The 20,764-nt window shown below is 38.6% G+C and overlaps 1 protein-coding gene across 2 annotated transcripts in view; it reads left to right on the top strand.

Annotated features, from left to right (window-relative positions):
* MED27 (mediator complex subunit 27) overlaps window positions 1-20,176 on the top strand; it is a 166,941-nt gene extending 146,765 nt beyond the window's left edge. For both annotated transcript variants that reach the window (XM_024192912.2, XM_024192911.2), the window contains 3 exons: window positions 2,729-2,770; window positions 16,692-16,769; window positions 19,508-20,176. In XM_024192912.2, coding sequence (XP_024048680.1) covers window positions 2,729-2,770; window positions 16,692-16,769; window positions 19,508-19,642 — 255 coding nt within the window. In that variant the 3' untranslated portion in view covers window positions 19,643-20,176. The remainder of the gene's footprint in view (window positions 1-2,728; window positions 2,771-16,691; window positions 16,770-19,507) is intronic.
* The last annotated feature ends 588 nt before the right edge of the window (window positions 20,177-20,764 follow it).

The following is a 20,764-nucleotide window of genomic DNA, read 5'->3' as shown; positions in this document are numbered from 1 at the left end:
GGAAATAAACTGGAGGTCAGGAAAGGAGGGAGGAAGTTGCCATCTTTGCTATCTCCACCGAGACCGTATATTCTGAAGGCTGTGTTAAAATTGCACTAGCATATCAGTTGTGCTTGTGTAAATGTGTGAATCAGTCCCTTGTTTGAGAAGTGCAACCTTAACTCCTATTTGTTTGGTGTTTTTAGCTCCTATATTCTTGAAAAGTAAAATATATTGAAATCACAGATAGGTTCAGTACCCACAATCTTAAATCTAGCTTAACCAAAAAAAAACCCACCTGTTTGGAATTCTAAGTAGAGTATATAGGGGGTATTTTATTTGGTTCCTGTAGACCAGTGCTCTAGCTTAATTCAGCTAAATGTGTTCTGTATCAGTTGTTGCTGAATCACTTACTCGTGGACACAGGACCCGCAAAAGATTAGAAGAAATGCCCTTGTTATAGAGACAGGCTGAAGCTGATAAATATTCACATAGATCAGCACAATCTCCTACAAATGAATTTAGGAGATCTTGCTGGCTCTAAGGTTGCACATTGGTTCAACAGGACTCATTTATAAGATTTCATAGTACAGCTTTAATAAAATGAAACTTAAACACCGTATGCCTTATTCATTGCAAAACAAGGACTATTTTTTTTTCATTAGATCCCTTCTTAGATGTGTGTGAAGGTTGGGGCAGAAGTGTCTAATGGCCAAAACAGTACAAAGTCAGGACTCCTGGAAAGCTGTTGCAGCTCTGTGAACTTGAGCAAGTCACTTAACCTCTTTGTGCTTCAGTTTCCCCACTTGTAAAATGGGAATAATATATACCCACTTCATAGGAGAATTCTAGAAGATAACACATTTGTTTGTTTGTTTGTTTTTTAAGGCTGGAAGGGACCATTATGACTGTCTCATCTTAAGCATGATGCAGGCCATAGACCATCACCCTTTAATTCCCATATCAAACTTTTGTTTGAGCTTAAGCATAACTTGCAAGCCCTGCTTACATGAGTAGTCTTTAAATACATGGTCAGAATATTAAAGACACCGAGTCACTCAGATACTACAGTAATTGGCTCATATAATACCTTAGATAGTCATGTGCCTACTGCAAGTAAAGCACTTTGAGGGATCTGCTGATTAATGGTGACGTAGAAATGCAAAATAATCTTATAGAACAGATATATTTTTTTTAAAGTGTGGACCTTATTGTATAAAATCCTTCTGGTTCAAATGGTGTATAAACCACCCTTGACTACTGAAAACCTCTAGGCATTTTAACAGTGTGCACATGTGAAATGGGTTTTGTTGTGCTGAGAATCTACAATGGTCTGTCTCGTGTGTGTGTGTATACATACATACATACATACATACATACACACACATAATCAAATGTCTCTCCTTTTATTCCTCTTATTGTAAAATTAGCTCAGAAATGCTGGGTCATGAAACTGAGATAATAGAAAACATTATTTATGTGGAAAATACCACTTCCCATTTTAGGAAACGGCATTATGAATATCTCAGCTGTCAGATTGAGCACATAGTGGTTAAAACCAAGTTAGAACAGCATTGTTAGTAGACACCACCTCTTTTTCTTGTTGTATCCCACAGGATCCTGCAGCCCTTATGTGTATATGTGTATATAACTAAAGCCACACAACTGTTATTGAAGTCAGAGGCAGTATAATATTTCAAAGGAAACTGCTTTTAATATTTATTAGGTGGCCTAGCACCAAAGCACTCGAGGTTCCATACTACCATATTAAAACTACAATAAAATATACCATAACTCATTTCATTAATTGTGTCTGTATGTGAAATGTCTGTAGTTGAATACTAAAGGGTAACAGTGGAATTTCACAGATGACAAGTTTTCTTGTGTTAAATCCTTAGTGCCAGGGTTTCAAATATATCTTCAGCATGACCCACACAAAACTTGACTTCCTTTATTAATATCAGCTGATATCCCCTTCACTTACATTTATCACTATTAATTGGTCAATTTTATGTGCCAGCCTATCTAGTTTTAGTAATGGGAAATCCCCAACAACTGGCTGAAGACTGTACATCTATTAATTTTTTTGGCCAGAATCTAGCTTGCATTCCATCCCTTTTGGATCACTTGGACATAGGGGCATGACAGCTGTGACCAGAATTGCTCCACTTCAGTTGCACAAAAGGGATAGGATGCAAAGTAAAATTTGGCCTTGTGTCTAACCAGGTGTCAAATTCTAAAACTGTTTTTGGGATTTCCCATTACAAAATATAGATGCCCCTGGCGCTTTTTAAATATAAATAAGAGATCTCTACAGATATATATACAAATAAATATTGGAAGTCTTTACTGGCCCTCCATCTAGCCATTATCAGTTGGTAATTTCCTTTAGGCAATTTAAGTGGCTCTTGGCAGATTAAAAAGAGGGCAGCAGAGTGGCTTTATAGTCTAGTTTTGTGGAGCAATTAACTCAGTAGCATAAAGTCAATTTAACCTAGTAAAGTCCAGTGAGTGAATGCAAGAGAAAAATCCTAAAACATTCTGTTGAGGTTGAGCAATCCCCATCAGCCTGCACACTGGAAACCAAGGTAATGTTAAGAAACAAATATGCTCCTCTGTCTCTTTGTTTAGACTGCCCATTTCTGGTAATGGGGATTATAGATTTTTCAAGACAAATATTAGTCTAATAAAGCGTTCTTATGAATCCATGTGTGGTAATATATAACTTTTTTTTTTTTTCTGACTACAGGTTGACATATGGTCCAAATCCAACTATCAGGTTTTTCAGAAGGTAAGTCCCACAACATTTACTTTCTACCCAATGCCTATAAAAGAAATGTGGATTCTGTGTCTTGCAGAACTTCTTGTTTTTGAATAGACAAACACTTTGCAAAAACAATTAGGTCTTTTGTTATTTGTCAGCCATCTTTAATGTGATTATAAAACTTCCATCACGGCTTGCAAAGAACAAAATATAATCTCCAATGACTGACGATAGTAAGTAGGACAAAAATAGGATATGCTTTTTTGTTTTTCAGAGATTACTTTACACTTATATCCTGGCATATCTCTGACCCTAGCCAAGGCAATCGGGGCCCAAACTATGGGACTTTCTCCTCTCTAGCCTGAGAAATCATTTTCACTTACTCACTTTTGAGCTTTAGTTTGATTAATTCTTTCTAAGTAGTTTAAGTCTAAAAATCTGTTCTTTTACTTTTCTGAGGCTGGGTCTACACTACAGCGGGGGTCCGACCTAAGATACGCAACTTCAGCTACGTGAATATCGTAGCTGAAGTTGCGTATTTTAGGTCGGCTTACCTGGCGGTGAGGACGCGGGAAAGTCGACCGCTGCCGCCGACTCCGCTGCCGCCTCTTGCCGAGGTGGATTTCCGGAGTCGACGGCAGAGCGATCAGGGATCGATTTTACCGCGTCTTCACTAGACGCGGTAAGTCGATCCCCGATAGACCGATTGCTACCCACCGGATCGGCGGGTAGTGAAGACATGCCCTCAGTTTAAAGGAAAAAGTACACCCTCTATAGGGAGGCAAGTCAACAGCATCTTTTCCAAACTGCTCTGAAACAAATTCCGCACATTCCTCCTCTTGAGGTTTAATTTTAATAAGTCAGTCAGACTTGGGCACTTCTAAAAATTTTACCTTAAAGCTAACTGTTGGACCTGCTTGTCCTCTCATGCGCCTGTACACTAAAGTCATTCCACTGAAATCAGGGGCATTCCACGAATGTGAGAATGGTATGAGACAAAAATAAGCCCGTTAAGTATAAACCTGCCAAGAGTTTAAAGACACTTTTAGACATTGTGCTTTTTTTTTTCAAGGCAAGTGAAATAAAATTTCTCTATGAAAACCTTTGGCCAAAATGTTGCAAGTTCAAACTGAACTGGCTTTAAATTCCAATGTCATTACATTTAAACCACAGTTCAAGGAATTTAAGGCTCACGCTACTTTATTCCTTTCATCTACTTCTGTAGTTTATGTAACAACCATGGGTCAGGGACTCTAAAGGGCATAAAAGCAGGGGTCAAAACTAAAGATATAACACCTGTATTTGGGCATAAATGTTTCCAAGAATCCAAACTCACTCCAGGATTTCATGTGCAGTCAAAAGAAAAACAGTTTTGACCTATGATATTAACCTGCGAAGGATCAGAGCTTTGGGGGAGGTATGTAGCAGTCCCTCCCTGCCTAGTATTAAGGCAGAAAGAATGCCACTGTAGTTCTTTCTTTACTCTAGAGACAGGTAAAGAATTCTTTAACCTGTTAATTCTTCTCTGTCCACAAAACTATTTTCTTTCCTATGTCAGGTAGAGAAGAATGCAGTGGAAAGTAATTTAGTGCAGAATTAATCTTAATAAACCTTTATCAATGATGCTTTGAAGTAATTATTGCAATGGAACAGGTTTAGGTTTTTGTAATTAAGTATGTCTTCTGAAATTCTCCATATGTGTTTTACATTATGATCTCATGAGAGAGAGGCTGCATCTTCCTATATGTTTGTACAGTGCCTACCACATGGTGGGCATAAATGTATTGCAAATCATCATAATAGGCATTCCTTAGATGTTTTAGTTTAGAATATATTTTTAAAAGGGACCAACCAACATACTTAGTAATAGTTCTCACCTTAGTGCAATCAGTTTGACAAGTGGGTAGAAGTATCAGCTACCCATTCTAAACTGTAAATATAATTGGTAAAAAGATGAGGAATTCTTTTACAGTGTATGTCTCCAGTGGCTGCATAATAGTTAGTAAAGCAAGTTGGTCTCAGTACAGTTCCTACTTGTCAAGAATCCACATAATAGCCACCATCACACTGGATGCTAGTTGGCCCTATAATTTTACCTAACTTCTAACTAAGATATTTATAGGGCAATAATCAGAGTAGTATCTAGGTGCAAAATGACCATAAAAAATAAGTTTGGCAGTCTCAGTTCAATCCAGAAGTTTAAGCATGTACTAGGTGGTGGCCCGTCAGGTCAGAAGTGAGATAGTTTGGTGAGAAAGTATGGGAGAAGCCTGTACTTCCTTTGCCCACAAACCCCTCTCCAGTGGGTAATGGGAAGTCTTTGTTCTCTAGCACTGTCATTGCAGCACATTTAACTCACTAAATTTTCTTTTAAAATATTAAGTTAATTAAATTCAATAAAATATGTAAAGTGCTGGTTTGAATACATATCAGTAGTGAAAAGAAACTTTAACCATCTCATATCTATCTAGTGGCTGTATAGGAAATAAGTTATTGGTCTCTCTGCCCAGCTCTCAAAGCACAAGTGCACATCATATACACAAACCCACCAAAATTGACATATAAATCCACACCTTTAATACTGCTTGCAGTTCTGGTCTCCCCGTCTCAAAAAAGATATATTAGAATTGGAAAGGGTACAGAGAAAGGCAACAAAAATGATTAAGGGTATGGAACAGTTTCCCTATGAGGAGAGCTTAAATACTGGGATTTTTCAGCTTGGAAAAGAGACAACTAAGGAGGGATATGTTGGAGGTCTATAAAATCATGAATGGTGTGGAGAAAGTGAATAAGGAAGTGTTATTTACTGCTTCACATAACACAAGAATCATGGGTCACCCAATTACATTAATAGGAAGCAGGTTTAAAACATACAAAAGGAAGTGCTTCTTCACACAACACACAGTTAACCTGTGGAACTTGTTGTAAGGCCAAAAATATAACTGGATTCAAGAAAGAATTAGATAAGTTCCTGGAGGACAGGTCCATCAATGGCTATTAGCCAAGATGGTCAGGGATGCAACCCCATGCTCTGGATGTCCCTAGTCTCTGACTGCCAGAAGCTGGGAGTGGATAACAGGGATGGATCACTCACTGATTGCTTGTTCTGCTCATTCCCTCTGAGGCATCTGGCATTGGGCACTATCGGAAGAGAGGATGCTCAGCTAGATGGACCATTGGTCTGATGCAGTATGGCTGTTCTTATGTTCATTTTTCATTGCAAATAATCTACAACTTTTCATTCATAATTGAAATAGAATTAAATTATCTGAACATTAAATTACTATTTATCATTCCTATCCAGGAAAACTAATCAAATAATATAAAACTGATTAGTTTAAAATAAGAAGCACATGGTTGCTGGAGGGAGGAAGTGTTGTCTAATGGCTTGAGCAAGGGTCTGTTACGCAGGGGTTTTTGAGTTCTGTTCCCAGCTTTGTCACTAACTCACTGCGCTACCTTGAGTAATCACTTAACCTCTCTGTGGACCAGTTTCCCTATGTTTAAAATAGGGATTATACTTTCCTACCTCACAGGAGCTCTGAATCTTGGTTGCGTTGTTTGAGTTCCTTGGATGAAAAGCATTATAGACATGCAAGATATTATTTGTTCCTGAGAAGCAGTAGCAGAGCCTATAACTGTGCACTAATAGGGAAATAAGTTAAAACTAGGACCTATGAAAAATATAGTCAACATTTCTAAACAGCTGGTGGAAAATGCTGTGATTCTGCATAATCAGCTCTTATTGTGATTTTGCTTTTTTATTCTCCGTTGAAGTTATGCTCCCATCAGATTCTTTTTAATACACCTCTACCTCGATATAACGCTGTCTTCGGGAGCCAAAAAATCTTACCGCGTTATAGGTGAAACTGTGTTATATCGAACTTGCTTTGATCCGCCGGAGTGCGCAGCCCCGCCCCCCTAGAGCACTGCTTTACCGCGTTATATCAGAATTCGTGTTATATCGGGTCGCGTTATATTGGGGTAGAGGTGTACATTGAAATAATGATATAGCAGCATGAGCTAAAGGGTACCAGATAAAGTAGTGTTGGAGAAACGATTTTACGGTGGCACTCCTAAGTCTCCAGAATAAATATTTTCCCACCATTTTTTCGAATTTCTCTCTACCTGTTTACCCATGTCACAACATATCTGTATGTCTATGAAATCTTTCTCTCTGTGCAATCAGTGTTGATCCTTTGTGGAAATAGCTCTGTTTTCACCTTCTCAGAAGAGCAACAATGACTTCCACCAAGGAGGCTGGGAAGCCCTTTCACTGTGTCTGTTTCCTTTAACACCGCAGAATCCATCATTCCTTTGAAGGGCAAAGGACATTTATTTTTAAAAAGCTGGACGTAGTTCCCAAACTCTCTTCAATGACAATATAACAACATCTGGAGCTCACAAGATATCTGCTCATGGAAGCTGCAAACCCTGTCAAATTCTCACAGGACTGCAGCATGACTTTCTAGGTTAAGGACCAAAGACCTGTGATCCTTTATCCAACCCTGTCAAATGAAGCTAAATTTGTCCTGACTTTTGTTTGCAACCGTTGGCTGTGTCAGCAAGCCTTTTCTCTCCTCCTTATTAGACAGGATACCCATGTGTGTATAATACCAAGGGGGAGAACTCCCAGTGGGCCCATTACTGCTAAAATGTACAGTTATTTACTAAGGTTCCCTGGAGACTTCTTGAACTTCATCCTGGGGTGAATAAGCTTTCATAGCCACCGAATCTACCAGCAGGGTTAGTCTCAGAGAATGGAACTTAAAAATAAGGGGGGAATATTTGAAAGGGCAAAACCACAAACAATAAAGAAAAGGTTTATGTGTTTCCATATTTTTCTGACATTTAAACTCGGCAGGTGCGGCGACTGTTTTGATATTTAACCTCCCTATTTTAATACCTCACATGTCTTCATTCAGTAACCTAAGAGGAGGAATAAGACAAGAAATTTAGAAATATTTACTGTGTTTAAATTTTGCTGTGAAATCTGAAAAATAGAGGTGAGGGGTGTGGAATGCCAAGTAGCTGAACTGAAGGAAAATATTGTAGTGACTGGAGCAAGCTTCATAGCTTCTCATTCAGAGGGAAAGTAGAAGAAAAAAGGACAGTATAGTTCAGGGGTGGCCAGCCTGAGAAGGAGCCAGAATTTACCAATGTACATTGCCAAAGAGCCACAGTAATATGTCAGCAGCCCCCCATCAGCTCCCCCCCTCTGCTCCCAGTGCCTCCCGCCCACTGGCAGCCCCACCGATCAGCGTCTCCCCGCACCTCCCAATCAGCTGTTTTGTGGTGTGCAGGAGGCTTGGAGCGGGAGTGGGAGGAGCGAGGGCATAGCAGGCTATGGGGAGGGGGTGGGAAAGGGTGGAGTGGGGGTAGGGCCTGTGGCAGAGCCAGGGGTTGAGCAGTGAGCACCCCTGGCACATTGGAAAGTTGGCGCCTGTAGCTCCAGCCCCGGAGTTGGTGCCTATACAAGGAGCCGCCTATTAACTTCTGAAGAGCCGCACGTGGCTCCAGAGTCACAGGTTGGCCACCCCTGGTATAGTTGTTTCTGTTGTAGTGTAGTGAATGAAACGCTCTACCAGTGGCTAACTTCTACCCTTAACTATTAGTTGAGCCCTTCAGTAACAAGATATAGTTTCTCTGTCTAATGTAATTTATTCCTTCTCTTCCCCTCTCCCCCACCCCCCAATTAGCTATGTGATCCATAGGCACCACGTAAACTCACATGTATTCCTGCCAATTCAGTCTTGACCTACAGCACACCTGGTAGCCTAATAGTGGATTACCCCTAAACAGAGATTCACAGTAGTCAGACTGCAAGTTGGTTGTATGATGGTTTCACATGTACAGCTGTGACTAAACAATCCTTTAGATTTCTTCTTTGAGATCCTACCTACATTTGAACCCAAGCTTTCAAGAGATTTAAAAGATAGTTGGCGAAACCAGCAAACAAGCTAGTTCCAGTATTTTCTGGCTAATTGTTAAACAGTTGCTTAGCTTTTTCCTTTGTGTAGTTAGTCATGATCTTTAAAATATCTAGAGGTAGGAGGACATTATGGATGATAAAATAGAGCGTGTAGACCTGAATGCATATGTACATGTTTTATGAGGCGAATCATGCTTCTATCTTTTATTCAACAAGCTGTTTGTAATGTAAGGAAATGATCACAGTCTAAAAATTACAGTGTACAAAATCCTGCAAGAACAAGACAAGCAAGATGCAACCACAGGAGAACTGAACATATGAAATAAAACATGCCTTCCACAAACAGAATGCTTTGAGTAGTCATATATATCCTAGTGTTCGGGGTTCTATTTCTACAAATTTTCAAATGCTAGTTTCTTTCAGGGAGGAGAAACAGTAGTACATCATTGACAGTGCCTGATGCTATTTGCATTTCTTGCTGTGCATCCGGGTCTTTGTCTAAGAGGTTTGCAGTCCCAAACTAATGAAGTTCAGGGCACAATTGTCACCGTTACAAGGACACACAAGTGTTGTAATGTATGAAGATGTATTCTTGTCAATAATATCTGAATAAAACAATGTGTGGGATGAATGCATGCATGAGCTGAATACTGGACTACTGATGATGCCTGCTCAAAGAGAGGAGATGGACTGTTCGAGGGTCACCTGGCTGATTGCTTACTTGCATGATCAGTACTTGGTTGTATTTAAGTAGCTGGTTAAACAATGATTAAATGTCTGATCAAGTCCAAATAAGAAAACCAAGCAGATTAAATATTTCTGGTTTTCAGAGGTTTTGGACACAGCCACCAAACCCTACCCTCAGGAAAACTCCTGTATCCTTCCATACTGTATTGAGGAAGCAGTTACTTAAGAAACATCAGTCATTTGTTAGGTTTTTCTTATTGAGAGCTGCCTACACACCATCTCTCATTCTTTCCTGGATTTCTCTGAGCCTCAAGGCTCTGTGGTTCCATGATGAAGTGGTCTTTCTCTCCTCCAAGCTCAATATTTCCAGGCGTATTTCTTATGGAACATATGCATGTGAGCTCTGTCAAAACCTGAGTTGCTAAGAATACAAGCTTATTAGGGCTGTCAATTAATCGCAGTTAACTCAAGCAATTAACTCAAAACAAATTAACTCGATTTAAAAAAATTAATCATGATTAATTGCAGTTTTAATCACCCTGTTAAACAATAATAGAATACCAATTTAAATTTATTATAAATATTTTGGATGTTTTTCTGCATTTTCAAATATATTGATTTCAATTACAACACAGAATACAATGTGTACAGTGCTCACTTTATATTATTTTTGATAGCAAATATTTGCACTGTAAAAAAGATAAACAAAAGAAATAGTATTTTGCAATTTACCTCATACAAGTACTGTAGTGCAATCTCTTTATCGTGAAAGTGCAACTTTCAAATGTAGGTTTTTGTTGTTGTTACATAACTGCACTCAAAAACAAAACACTTTTGTAGCCAGTGTTGCAAGGTATGTATGTGCCAGATACGCTAAACATTTGTATGCCCCTTCATTCTTCGGCCACCATTTTAGAGGACATCCTTCCATGCTGATGATGCTCGTTAAAAAAATAATTAATTAATTACATTTGTGACTGAACTCCTTGGGGGAGCATTGTATGTCTCCTGCACCGTAGCTTTACCCACATTCTTCCATATATTTCGTGTTATGGCAGTCTCGGATGATGACCCAGCATATGTTGTTCGATTTAAGAACACTTTCACTGCAGATTTGATAAAACACAAAGAAGGTACCAATGTGAGATTTCTAAAGATGGCAACTGCATTCGACCCAAGGTTTAAGAATCTGAAGTGGCTTCCAAAATCTCAGAGGGATGAGATGTGGAGCATGCTTTCATAAGTCTTCAAAGAGCAACACTCCGATGCAGAAACTACAGCACCTGAACCACCAAAAAAGAAAATCAACCTTCTGCTGGTGGCATCTGACTCAGATGATGAAAGTGAACATGGGTCGGTCCACACTGCTTTGCATCATTATCGAGCAGAAGCTGTCATCAGCCTGGAAGCATGTCCTCTGGAATGGTGGTTGAAACATGAAGAGACATGTGAATGTTTAGCACATCTGGCACGTAAATATCTTGCGACGCCGGCTACAACAGAGTCATGCGAATGCCTCTTCTCACTTTCAGGTGACATTGGGCTTGTCTACACTTACATTTTATAGCGCTCTAACTTGCTGGCTCAGGGGGGTGAAAAATCACCCCCCTGAGCGCAGCAAGTCTGAGCACATTAAAGCGCTAGTGTAGACAGGCTCCGAGCACTGGGAGCCATGCTCCCAGTGCTTGGAGCTAATCCCCTCGTGGAGGTGGATTACCAGGAACGCTGGGAGAGCTCTCTCCCAGCGCTCAGGCGCGACCACACTCACACTTCAAAGCGCTGCTGCAGGAGAGTTCCCGCGGCAGCGCTTTGAAGTTTCCAGTGTAGACATACCATTGTAAATAAGAAGCGGGAAGCGGTATCTCCTGCAAATGTAAACAAACTTGTTTGTCTGAGCAATTGGCTGAACAAGAAGTAGGACTGAATGGACTTATAGGCTCTAAAGTTTTACATTGTTTTGGTTTTGAGTGCAGTTATATAAAATACAATAATGAATTCTACATTTGTAAGTTTCACTTTCACGATAAGGAGATTGAATTACAGTACTTGTATGAGGTGAATTGCAAAATACTATTTCTTTTGTTTCTATTTTACAGTGCAAATATTTGTAATAAAAAATAATATAAAGTGAGCACTGTACAATTTTTGTATTGTGTTGTAATTGAAATCAATATATTTGAAAATGTAGAAAACATCCAAAATATTTAAATAAATAGTATTCTCGTTTAACAGTGCGATTAAAACTGTGATTAATCACGATTGTTTTTTAATCTCACAATTAATCATGATTTTTAAAAATCATTTGATAGCCCTAAAGCTTATGTATGAATACATTATTTCTTCTTTGCTGTGTTTTGTGACCTCACCAAAGTGCTTTTGCTCCCCTATTTTATGGGATTCTCAGGCTTTTTCCTGAAAGGGAAATTGAGAAGATAGGAGCTGTTTGCCTCTCATTCATCTCCAAGTATTCTTCTTTACTCTTTTCAATAAGAGCAAAGGGGCATTAAATTATATTGAAAGGCAGCACATTAAAAACTGATAAAAGAATTTTTTTTACGCAGGGCATAATAAACCTATGGAACTCATTGCTACTGTATCACATGGAAGACAAGAGCTTAGTAGGATTTTAAAACAATAGGCACTTATATGTATCTTGAGAACATTCACAGATACATTAGATTGGGATGTCAGCCCTTATGTTTGAGGTCATAAGGCAACCTCTAGATTAAAAAATTCTATCCACTACAGGGATTTTACATGCACCTTTGAAACCTCTGTTACTGGCCACTCTGAGACCGGATGCTAGAACAGAGGAACAACTGGTATAAACCAGTATAGCAATTCCTATATTCTAACGTCCTATGTTATTAGTTCTTTAAGCCCCTGTCAGCCTCAATAGTAAGAAACCAGACTATTTAATAGGTCCCCTTCATAATAGTGCAAAGTAACACCCCGACCTTTGTGGTTTTTGTCACAATTTTGGAAGCACTCATTTACCCTGACCCACCCATAAACAAGACTGTACTTTTTAAATGAATCTGCAACACTAGAAATTCTGATATTTTGTCATTCCTGGATACTGTCCACCAGGGCCGGCTCCCGGCACCAGCTTACCAAGCAGGTGCTTGGGGCGGCCACTTCGGAGAGGGGCGGCACGTCCAGCTGTTTGGCGGCAATTCGGCGAACGGTCCCTCACTCCTGCTTGGAGCGAAGGACCTCCCGCCGAATTGCCGCCACAGATCGCGATTGCGGCTTTTTTTTTTTTGGTTGGTTTGTTTTGTTTGGCTGCTTGGGGCGGCCAAAACCCTGGAGCCGGCCCTGCTGTCCACTTCTGAAAAGTGAAACCTCCAGGAATAATAATATACTACTGCCTTTTATAGTACCATTGAGTGGATAAGAAATTTTGGAGAAAGGCTGAGGATGGGTTGGTTCAGACAAACAGCAAGGCTTTTGTTTGTTGCTATCACTGTGTGTTGATCTCATGAGCTATTTATAACGTTACCAAGCAAACAAGCTGAGCCGTCAGATGCGATAAGGAACTAAGGCGTACCTGCCTTTTCACTCTACTGCTGAGCAGCAATGTGGGCTCAGCATGTAGTTTCTCAGAGTGAACAAATACCCAGACTACTCTACTCTACTCACTGGGACCTAATTGTTACTCTTAGAGAAAAAGTATTGAAAATTTCTTTCCCATAAAGTCATGTTAAAGATTAGGTTTGACCCAACGGAAGCCTGGTGATCTGCGGTTTGAACTCAGAATGCAGGCATCTCTCTAGACTGGAAGAAAGATAATGCATTCAAGCAGTTTACATTTATAAGCAGTTTTATAACAGAAATGAACAAAAAAATGTTAAGTTTGGTGCCAGAAATCAATCTAAATAACTGCTAACAAGAGGGAAAGTGATTCTATTCAAATTTAAACACAATGGTATTTTGATAAACCAAAATCTGCTCATCCAGTCCAGTAGAAATGTAAGTTCATTCAGAAGACAGGACCCAAGAGCATGTTTCTACCAGTCAATTTTTATTGCAACTGGAGTCTTTTTTTTTGCTTTGAGGCTCTGCTGTAAAATGTGAATGTGTCTGGTTAAATGATAAATATTTCATTTAGCAAAACTTGTCTTTAACTTCAATAGTGTATCTTGCATTTTATTTGGAAAAACTCACAGGTATTTTCCAGAAGATGAATTGTGACAATTGAAGCTTTTTTGCAAAATTTCTTGGAAGAGGGGAAGAGGTTTTTCTGCAACTCAGAGTAGTAGTTGTCTAATCAGTTTGTGTACTAGCTAGAGGACAACCTAATCAGGAAAAAAGGGGACAGGTGAGGGGAACAGAAATGTTGTAAGATAGTGTAGAGAAGTGATAACTGTAAAAGGGAAGTTAATAAAACAAGTCCTGTATATACAAAAAGTCGTTCAACACCCAAAATAAATTATCTTGCAACTCCAACTTGAATGGAAGAAAAAATATCCCCAAAATGAGCTGGTGCATGTGCAATTTACTTTGGTTTGGCATGAAATGATATTTCCATTAGTAAAGCCTTCTGTATTGATCTCTTACCTTCCTTTTTAATTTTTTTTAATCTTGGACAGTTTGCGCTTTGTCTTTTCATCTCTGTTTTGTTTGGTCCCCCACCCACTAGACAATTTGACATTTTTGCATCTCTTTTCTTTGCTCTGTTCAGCATCACAATGTTTGTTGCTACTTTTGTGGGGTGTTATTCCCCCTTTCCTCTTCCCAAAATTTGACACCCACTTTGATCTTTTTAGAAGCATCTTTTTTCTTTATCAGCACTTGCTTATGGTATGAATCGCCTCCTTTTTGTTCAGAAAACATTATTAGTGTTCCAGCAGTGCTGGGATGGCTTTTATCTCCCTGTGGAATCTCATTAGCTTTACATCACAATAGGAACAGCATATGTGCAGCTATGCCAAAGTAGCCAGTGAATTTGAATTTGTTAATGGCAATATTTCTCTTCAAGCAACTTTTTCCCACATCTTCAATGCTGAGAGAAAACAGCTTTGTTTTTCGGGGGGAAAACACTGTTCATTAGAGGTAGAAATATCAGTAGAAGGGGAACTGTTACTCATAAATATCTTTAGAACTGCCTGTTTTTTTTTTAAAGTCTGGTACTGTTCTATAAATCTAAGTGCTATCTTTAAAAAAAAAATAGCTAGTAGGATTTGAAGTGTGAAGAGGTTAACATAATCCATGAGATGTAATTAAAGAAATGACTGACTGGTTTAAGTTAGGAAGCTGTAAATTACTATTGTTTGTTATTAATAATTAACTATTTTATTGCTAATTATCATTATATTGTGGTAGCTCCCAAAGACCCCAGTTAGGGTCAGGACCTCATTGTGTTCTGCACAGTACACACTCGTGGGAAAATATAGTCCCTGCCCTAAAGATAATCTTATTCACAGTCAGCAGCAATTTACTCCATAAGTAGTACCGTTTTAATCAATGAGGCTATTTTCAGAATAATGTATTCGTCTACATGAATAATTGATGGCAGAATCTGGCCCAAAGAAATTAGTATTTTTCATGGTATTAGTTTAAATTCAGTTAAATATGCTTTAAAGTGGGGCTTGATGAAAAATAGGCTACATTGGTCCAACTATCAGTATAGGGAGTTTGAGGCAACCAACTGTACTGTGTGAATTGGAGAGGAGCTTGTCTCTTTCTTGAAAAAACTACAAGAACACAACTAACCACTGGACAATGATATATCCAGGGTGATGCTAGTAAGCACTATAAGATCATAATCTTAGATTTTTAAGGTCGAGAGGGATCAGTTTGACTTCTTGTATAACATAAGCAGGAGAATTCCACCAATAATTCCTGCATCAAGCCCATAACTGATGGTTGAGCTACAGCATATCTTTTAGAAAGCCCCTCAGTCTTGATGTAAAGACTTCAGTGATGGAGTGTCTACCACAGCCATGGTAAATTGTTCCAATGGTTAAGTACCAGCACTGTCAAACAAAAATTGCATCTTATTTTCAGTCTGAATATCTCGCTTCAACTTGCAGCCATTGGCTCTTGTCATGACTTTGTCTGGTAGATTAAAAAAACCCTGCTATCAGAAACCTTCTCCCCATGTAAATTGGTAAGTAGACCATGAACATATTTGTAGAGTCTTGGTTACAGAGGAGACCAAGAAGCGTGCTAAATCTGTATCGGTTTGATGTAAACCTTAAATGGGACTTTAAGAATGATCTTTTCTTTCCTTTTCTGTTAGAAGAGGGTATCCATTTTTCCATGAAAATGTGGTACTATACAGATAAATAATGCTGTCAAATATGAAATCTTTGTGGGGAAGAGTGGAATCATTTTTTAAAATAGTATAAAATAGCTTGACTTTTAAGAGGTCTTTCCCACAAGATTGTCTACCTAGACAATTTACATTTGGTATTGGAATTGAAACTTGAAAATAATTTTCCTCATCCAGAAAAGGGAGAATTGTTTGTGTATGAATAAAATTAGTTCTCTGCTTCATCACTGTGGATCTTTTCCTCCATAGAGTAAATCAACATGACTTAAGGGAACATAAAACTTAGGAAAAATGGCAAAAAGGAAATGTAGGCCTATAAAGAAGAGAACACTTAGGATTTTCCTCTGAAGCTGTTTGCTAGTGGTTCAGCTTGTTAATGACTCTGTAGTGCACACTGGGTTTCCTTTGTAGAGCCACAGCCAAGAGGGTATTATTCTACTCTTCTTCACTGTAGAAGGCTAAAATACAAGTTAAGCAAATTCCTTGATGTAGCTCTTGTTTTGAATATTACACTATTCTTTTCTTGAGATTTCTGCCTATCATAAGTTATATAGAAAACCTCTATAGTGCTTTCCACCTAAGGATCTCAAAGTGCCTTACAAAGGTGGGTCAGTAAACTGAGGCATAGAAAAATTAAGTGACTTGCCCAGTGTCATTCAGTGAGTCATTAGCAGAATTGGGAATAGAACCTATTTCTCCTGGCTTACAGACCCCTTCTTTAACGACTTAAACCATGTTTCCTCCCTATATTATTAGCTATTACTATGCTATTGCATTTTAAAGGTGCTTTTAGTTTTTAGTGTTTGTGTATGAAAACACTAATTACATTTGTGTCTTAATGAATTCTCTTGTGTAGAGAGCTAAAGAATGGGACTGTGTTTGAGAAAGCCACATAAACATCTTTGTGTTGCTCTCTGAATATCTTGGGTGTCATGTAATTCTTTCTTCACATCTTCCCTTTGGGATATTATGCTGTTTCTATTTAAAGTAACACATCTTTGTCTGAAACAATGAATTAATAAGGAGGTCTTTCCCTTCTGTCTGTGGTACAGGTGACAGATCATGCAACCACTGCTTTATTGCATTACCAGCTGCCCCAGATGCCAGATGTGGTGGTCAGATCCTTCATGGTAAGCTTATTTTAAAAGAAATTCTTCCAGCTGGACTTTAGCCTGGTGAGAGTGAGTGATACCAGGCAGTTTGTTACACAGAGTAATTTCCCATATTTAAAGTGGTTAAAAATAATTATTTACTAAATTCCTCAACTCACAACTGAAGAAGGTAGCCAATGTTATTAGTAATTAATACTCTTTAAAGTAAATAGTGCCGTTCTTAGTACACTGGGATGGATGGTATTCGAAGATTCCTGTATATGCAACTGTATAACTCATTATAGCTCTCAATGTTTGCTTGCTAAATCTTATCTGTGAAGCTGGTCTGGGGTCAGCTCTGAAACTGACATGCAAATGAGGCCAAATTCTCAGTTATGATCTGTCCCCTTTGGACTCCAGCAATGTAAAAGAGCTGGATTCTGGCTGTCATTGGCCAGCTGAGAATTCCCATTTGAGGAGAACTCCTAACTGGCGTAAAAGCAGCAGAGCCATGTCTTTATCAACCGTACCTTCTGGCATGGAGTGCACATTGAGAGATGGGAGAGGACATGTTGGTAGGGGGCTGGCTGGCACTCCACTTGGCTACATCAGTCTTCAGCTCATACCTGGTTCCTCAGGGACCACACAACTCTGGCATAATTCTTGCCACGGCTGGCACAGACTGGCTCTCGGAATCAAGAGGGGACAAGTGCGCATTTGTGCGCATGCGCACACGCACACACACACACAGACCTGTCCCCCAGTTTTACCAGAAAGAATGATTTATTCTGAAATATTAAGTAGTACTATTTATTAAGAATTACCTAATTTATTTAGGTATTTATTTATTCCAGACTAACACGGCTACCCCTCTGATACTAATTTATTTAAACCAATCTATGTCTCAATATACAGATTTCAATTCACCACGTATAAACTTTGAATATATTTATAATTTTGTTTGTAAAAACAGATTTCTGTATAAACTATACTGCTGTCTGGTGAGTAAGAACAATGGTTCCTTATTCAGTACTCTTTCTGACAGGATATAGTTTGGCAGTGGAAAACAGCTAGGGCTCAATCTACCCCACCTACTGTCGAAGAAACACTTTTTCACTGCTCATATAATTTATTTCAACTTTTTTATAACTGTCCAGAATAAGTGATAGAGACATGGGCATTTTTAAAAATCAGGATCCGGTTTGCTTTGTCTCCCATCAGTCTCCACCACTCCTGGAGAAAACTTAGATTCCCATGTGGGAAGTTGTAAATTGCTCTTTCATGTTCCAGTTGTTAGAAGTCTGATTTCAAAACCGTTGACCTCCTTTACCTGTTGCATTTATTTAGTTAATTTATAAAATGGCCACCAAGCTAAAATACTTGTGTAAAACACTTTTCTATTAGGGAGCATCTTACAATAAGAGTCTTCAGCTACAAAATGGCAGAAGTAGGCCTTACTGGTCCAATCCATGTTGCAGGATATACCTGAAAATTAATGTTTCAAGAACCGGTAGCACATTTGCCTATGCGTGGACCTGTCATATTGATTTGATAAAACACTACTGAAAACTTCAACAAAGCAAAAACACAAGCTCATCATAAGTATCAATGTGTTGGTCCTTTTACATGTCAGGTGTTCAGTCCATTTGTCAGGATGAAATGAAGTACATTATTTTTCTTTCAAAAGGTGTTTAAGTGTACAATTTAACTTCATTTACTTAGTTCTATATTATGGTTCAGAAAATTTTATTTTCTGTGGTGCAAGCTAAGTCCAACAGAGCTGAAGTAAATAGCAGCAGCTTACCTATAGTATTCTGTTGCCCATGTCCCTACAGTTACTGCCAAACCCAGAGATGATCTAGTTCTTTTTGAGGAAAGTTATTGACTGCTTTAGATTCTGCTGCTATAGAGAAGGCTCTGATGAAGATGCAAGGATTTGTTTCAATAAATTCACTTGACCTCTTCTTCAGAGAACAATTTTCTCTTATTGATGTAATTCAGTAGGACTTTAAATGACAAGATTCATGTGCATCCTTCACACTGTGATGCTGCTTGTCTTGAGTTTTTTAGTTGCATATCTCCTTGAGTTTGGAATTGAGTTATGTAATGCTCATTCTTATCTATGACAACCCGGTTAAGAGAGAAAACCTTTACTTGGGAATGTTTTAAGCTGTTATTTGTTGTTTATCACTTGACAACATTTTTTCTTTTGTAGCAGCGTCATCAAATATAAGATTTTATAGTATTTTTATGACCAATAAGTACTATCTTCAAACTACATTAGAAAGAAAATTAGTGAACCTGATGTGAAAGTCATATACTGTATCTTCATCTATTAAGAGTTCAGGTTTCTGCACTGTGACTGCAGCAGAGGTGTGGTAGAGGAATAACAAAAAGAAAGAAACCAATATCCAGTTTACCAGGGCACAAGTATCAGAGAATGATCGAGCATAATCCTATGTCAGTTGGAATGTGAGGAGCATTGGTTGTCCATGGTGATCCTTTAGCTACAAATAACTTCTTCTCCCAGCATGAATTTCTGTTTACCAAGTTGCTTAATGAGAGAGAGTAGGGACTCCAGCAAAATGAAAATCAGCTGTCTTGTGACCTTGTGGTTTTCTGCATGCTTCCATTTCTATAAAATCACTGTATATCTTGCTGGGCCCAAGCCAAGGTACGTTCTCGATCCTCAGTATCATTTTGTTTGACAGGAATGATAACATTGGGGAGCATCCATATCCAGTTTGTTTAATTTCTCTCTATGCTTTTCTTTTTAGACCTGGTTAAGAAGTTACATAAAGCTGTTCCAGGCTCCATGCCAGCGCTGTGGAAAGTTTTTGCAGGATGGCCTTCCACCTACGTGGAGAGATTTCCGAACGCTTGAGGCTTTTCATGACACTTGCAGGCAGTAGTAGCATGACCCAGTCCCTGGTCTTGCAAGAAGGAAAGCGAATGGGACTTATGGACAGAACAGGCCTTCAGATGAGCTCTGAAGAATGCTGATGGTTCATTAGTTGATTCCCTTTCTGAACATTAATATACACATTCCCTCCTTTAGTGAAGTCTTCTTACTGAGTAGTAAAGCAGCACTATGCATTTGGCCATTAAAAAGGAAGTCTCTGTCCAAGATACTAATGAGGCTTTTATTTTATTTTATTTTATTTTTACTTCAATTAATGCACAAGGGAAAAGGTGGGGAAAAGTTACTGTTATAGGCAGATCATACGTGGTCATATTGGGGTGTTTGTGCTGAAGTCATTCTCTGGGAACTGTCAGTTGTAGTCATTGTCATGAATAACTGATATTTTAATGAGAATATCCATGTACAATGTACATTTTGCTACAAAATTCACAATGGAGGCAAACTTATTTTTGTGAACTATAAAAAACTTTGTATTCAAAAAGTGTCATTTACTTTGTTACTCTGTAACACGCTTTAGGTTCATTTTGTGTGTGTTTCACAGTTTTTGACTTTAAAAAACTGGAATAATTAAAAAACAATGCTATTAGAATTTTTTTCTTTGCAAGGATGGTTCTCTGTGCTGCTCTTATTCTGGAAGAGAGTATAGTGTTGATAAACATGAAATTTCAAAGGCATGTGGCAGCTTGGAAGATGGATTGTACTTTTTGAGAGAGGAAACAGATGTTTCCCTTTACTAAAATTGTAATGAAAAATGTTAGCAAAATCTGCGGGTATTGAGCAGTTAGAAAATATGTGGTGAGCAGTCAGTGTGTCTAATTCATTTGCCCCATTTCAGTATTGAAAGTTCTAAAATAAATTTAGGCTTTAAGCACAGCTTCTTTAGAGCAGACACATACTTATTCAGCAGTGTGATGATTTAAAACTTGTGTGGTTTTTTTTCCTATAGCACTCTAGCTAAGGGTAACATGTCCACCTATAGTGCTGGTCCACACAGAGCATAAGAGCACAGGTAATAAGCCTGAATTGAAAGTCTCTGGTTCAGTCTTCACTGATGACTCAAGGTGGGGTTGTTGCAAATAAATGCTGATTGAGTGTAGGTCGCCTCTCATAC

The sequence above is a fragment of the Terrapene carolina genome, unplaced genomic scaffold (genome assembly GCF_002925995.2).
Source record: "Terrapene carolina triunguis isolate 2854851 unplaced genomic scaffold, T_m_triunguis-2.0 Scaffold238, whole genome shotgun sequence".
In the NCBI taxonomy this organism is placed as follows: domain Eukaryota; kingdom Metazoa; phylum Chordata; order Testudines; family Emydidae; genus Terrapene; species Terrapene triunguis.
The sequence above is the reverse complement of the archived record's forward strand: the minus strand, read 5'-3'. Positions and strand labels throughout refer to the sequence as shown.